The sequence below is a fragment of the Eptesicus fuscus genome, chromosome 13, assembly GCF_027574615.1.
Source record: "Eptesicus fuscus isolate TK198812 chromosome 13, DD_ASM_mEF_20220401, whole genome shotgun sequence".
Taxonomy (NCBI): Eukaryota; Metazoa; Chordata; class Mammalia; order Chiroptera; family Vespertilionidae; genus Eptesicus; species Eptesicus fuscus.
In genome coordinates, this window is record NC_072485.1 from 65,049,277 (window position 1) to 65,053,764 (window position 4,488).

The 4,488-nt window shown below is 39.6% G+C and overlaps 1 protein-coding gene across 1 annotated transcript; it reads right to left on the reverse strand.

Annotated features, from left to right (window-relative positions):
* Positions 1-1,592: 1,592 nt before the first annotated feature.
* Positions 1,593-2,534, reverse strand: LOC129151321 (olfactory receptor 5B3-like). Its single transcript, XM_054725694.1, has one exon. It carries the CDS (start codon positions 2,532-2,534, stop codon positions 1,593-1,595), a length of 942 nt encoding a protein of 313 aa, XP_054581669.1.
* Between the last annotated feature and the right edge of the window lie 1,954 nt (positions 2,535-4,488).

Sequence of the window (4,488 nt, forward strand, 5' to 3'; positions counted from 1 at the left end):
GGACTGCTGGCTCCCAGCTGCTCGCCTGCCTGCCTTCCTGATTGCCCCTAACCACTTCTGCCTGCCAGCCTGATCACCCTCTAACTACTCTGCTGCCAGCCTGATTGATGTCTAACTGCTCCCCTGTCAGCCTGTTTGCCCCCAACTTCCTTCCTCTGCAGGCCTGGTCACCCCTAACTGCCTTCCCCTGCAGGGTTGATCACCTCCAACTTCCCTCCCTTGCAGGCTTGGTCCCTCTCAACTGCCCTCCCCTGCTGGCCATCTTGTGGTGGCCATCTTGTGTCCACATGGGGGCAGGATCTTTGACCACATGGGGGCAGCCATATTGTGTGTTGGAGTGATGGTCAATCTGCATATTATTCTTTTATTAGATAGGATAGAGGCCTGGTGCAGGGGTGGGTGCCAACTGGTTTTCCCTGAAGCGTGTCCCAGATCAGGATGGGGGCTCCCTTGAGGCATGGGGAAGCCTGAGCCAGGGGCCTGTGGTGGTTTGCAGGCCAGCCACACCCCCTGTCGACCCAAGCGGAGGCCCTGGTATCTGGAATTTATTTACCTTCTACAATTGAAACTTTGTAGCCTGGAGCAGAGCCAAGCCTCCTTCTCGCTCTGTGGCTGGTAGCCGTTTCTGTTGGGGTTAGTTCACCTTCTATAATTGAAACTTTGTAGCCTGGAGTGGAGGCCTAGGTTGGCCAGGGCAGGTGGAAAGCTTGGCTTCCTCTGTTGCCAGGGGCAACCCTGGCCTGCTCTCTCCAGCTCCATGGCTGCCACCATTTCGGTTTGGATTTGTTTACCTTCTATAATTGAAACCTTGTAGCTTGAGTGGAGGCTTAGGCAGGCGGAAAGCTTGGCTTCTTCCATTGCCTGGGAAACCTTGCTCTCTGTGGCTGTAGCCATCTCGGTTGGGTTTATTTGCATACTCGCTCTGATTGGCTTGTGGGCGTAGCTTGTGGGTGTAACAGAGTTAGGGTCAATTTGTATATTACTCTTTTATTAGGTAGGATGCATATGTAGTTCTGAATAAAATGTGCCAACAAAAAGCACCTATCTCTATTTAAATACCCATATCACTTTTTTCTTAATTTTAGACTCTTGAAATAATTTTGAACTACAGAAATAAATTATGTTGAACATAAATGTACAATCTGATATATAAATTATTTTAACTTTTTAATTAAAAACTAGACATACTCCATCTAACCCTTTAAAAAAAATATCCCTCTTTTGCATGTATGAGCATTTATGGATTTCTTGCATGTTTTGTTCATGGATTTGGTGTGTGCCCTGTTTTCCATATATCCTTCCATTGTTATATGGTAGAGAAAATATGAATATGTGAATAAGCTAAATATAATTAATAAGGTTTATTATAAGCAAAGCCCCCAACATTCTTAAGGTTCCTCTTGGCCATTCTAATTCAGACATCATGTATTTAGACACAATATTTCCTTTTTTTCTATATGATAGGCTTTTGAAGAAAAACAATGGCATTTTCTCAGTAATTTAGGGGCATTGTTGGGCCTTAAAATGTGAGTTATTGCATGTTGAACATCTGGCATAAATGAAACTAGGTTACTATGGATCTTACAACTTTATCAGGTGACGTCTAGAGACAATTTTGCCTTCTCAACAACATTCTTGAATGCATTTTTTACCTCCTTGTTTCTCAGGCTATAGACCAGAGGGTTCAGCATGGGGATGACAATTGTATAGAACACAGATGCAATTTTGTCTGTGTCCATGGAATGGCTGGAGCTGGGCTGGGAGTACATGAAGATGACAGTCCCATAGAATATGGAGACTGCAGTGAGGTGAGAAGCACAGGTGGACAAAGCCTTCTGATACCCTGAAGATGAGTGCATCTTTAGGATGGTGACAAATATGAACAGGTAGGAAATCAAGATAACCAGGAGAGCAGAAAAAATGTTGAAGCTTGCCACAGAAGCAAGAATCTGCTCACTAATATGCCTGTCTGAGCAGGAGAGAACCATGACTGCTGGAACATCACAGAAAAAGTGATGGACCAGATTAGACTTACAGAAAGAGAGGGTGAATGTGTCCCTAATGTGGAGAGAGGCATTCAGAAAACTATAGACATAGGAACCTATGGCAAGACGTGCACACACACCTTTTGTCATGGTGGTGGTATAATGTAGGGGTTTGCAAACTGCTGCATAGCGGTCATAAGCCATTGAAGCCAAGAGGAAATTTTCCATAGTGGCAAAGGCTGCAAAAAAGAACATCTGAGCAGCACATGCATTGTAAGAGATGACCTTGTCTCCTATAAGGAACCCAACCATGAGCTTGGGAGTGACAACTGTAGAGGAACAAAAGTCAACCAAAGACAAATTACTAAGGAAAAAGTACATAGGGGTATGGAGGCGAACATTCATGAGAATCAAAATGATTATCCCCAGGTTTCCAACCACACTGATGAGGTAGATGAAGGTGAACATTATGAAGAGGGGGACCTGCAGTTCTGGGACATTGGTTAGTCCAAGGAGGATGAACTCAGTCACTTCTGTATTGTTCTCCATGGATGTTGTTTGGGAATCACAAGATGTCCTATAGCAATGAGTCATAAAGGAACACATTGATTAACAAAAAATCAATTGAAACAAATAGATAGAAAAGTGATAAGTAGATGCACATTTTTATTATGGCAATCAGATCTAAAGTATGGGTTTACCAACAAAGTTTAATGCATTCATTACCTAAAGAGTTACACATTATTGAAACTGAAGTTTAATGAATAATCTCCCACTTTTTTAAATTCTGTAAACTGATTTGTGTAAATAAGTAAAGTCTTAATCAAGTTGACACATTTGGAATAAATATGTGTGTCATGTCATATCACTGAGCCTAGTGAAGGCTTATACTTCTATGTTGCATATGTGCCAGGAAATGCTGGAGACACCTTATCTCTATATTCATTTATTTGTCTCAATAAATCTATAAGATTGACTAGTTTTTATCCTATTTAACTTATAAAGCACAGAGGTTCAGCAATGTTTTTAAGTTTAAAAATTATTACTGCCAAAGCCAAGTTATATACAAAGGTAGAGTTGTTCTTCAGTTAATTGGTATTAATATAAATAAAACTGAATTTAATGCAACTTGCAATTACTCTTTGTCACCATTGCTCCAAACTCAGTATTCAGCATTTTAGTTAAGTAGCTGAGACCTATATGCATGGTACATGTGTAAGTGGACACACAGGGGCATATACAACTAACAGAGGCAATTCTGAGGAGAAGATATAGAGCATTGGGTATAGAGCTTGGGTTCTGAGATGAGCTAAATATCAGTCTCCTACCATTTACTACCCACGAGTTTTTGGGTTCAATCTAAGTAGTCAAACCTGATTTTTTCCACATACAAAATGAAGATTGTAATGAAATGAATCTCATGGTATTATTGTGAGAATTAAATAAAATGGTAGATTAAATACAATGAGTGAAATTTTGGGTGTATAGCATAGCCTGATAAGAGTTAGCTATAATATTATTATCAGGAGGAAATGAAAGCCTTTATGTTTGTTTGAGAAAAGTGGCTGATAAAATTTAGGGATTCAGGTGTGTATGAGTTTTGAAGTCTTGCAACTTCTCTCTCTGGTATCTTTTTTCTCACACACTTGGTTCCCTGAGATACTAGTATTTCTGGTGTTTCTCTGTCTTTCTCTCCTCAGTCAGCATAAGTAGCTATTCTAGCCATCCCATCTGAACCACTTTTTTTGTTTAATTTCTTTCTTAAAATTCATATATTAACAGGAGTTGAAAAAAGTTCCTTTCTTTTTTTCTTTCTTTCTCTCTTTCTTTTTAATTCTCACCCAAGGACATAATTAGAGAGAGGGAGAGAGAAAGAGAGAGATTAATGTAACAAAGAAACAACAATTGGTTGCATTCCATACATGCCACAACTGGTGATCAAACTCACAACCCAGGTTTGTGTCCTGACTGGGAATCAAACCTGCATCCTCTTGGTGCATAGGACAATGCTCAACCAACTGAGCCACTCTGACCAGGCAAGAGTCTCCTTTCTTAAACTCATTATTTTCTTTCATTGACATCATCTCATAGTTGAATCATGGAGATCAGGGTTGAAAGTTCCTAAATTGTTGGCTGCTTTTAGCCTCCAGGTCTGTTTTAGTGTTGGGATTCATGTTTAAACTTTTTTATATAAATATGTTCTTGAGTCAGGACAATGTTTTAAATATTCTAATCTGAAGTTGAGGTCTTTAGAAGGACACATCATTCACTAATCATTATTCTCTACCATTGTCCTAACTCTTTCACATCTTCACTTTACAGATGAAGCCCCTGAAGTCAACCTTTGACAATCATAAGCACTTGTAGAATGTAGTATGTTCTGCAAATAATAAAAGCTATAGGGATATAAAATTATATTTAGATATGTGTTTACATATGTGTATATACATAAACACATCTTTTCATTTAATCCTCACAATAATATTGCAAGATATGTGATACT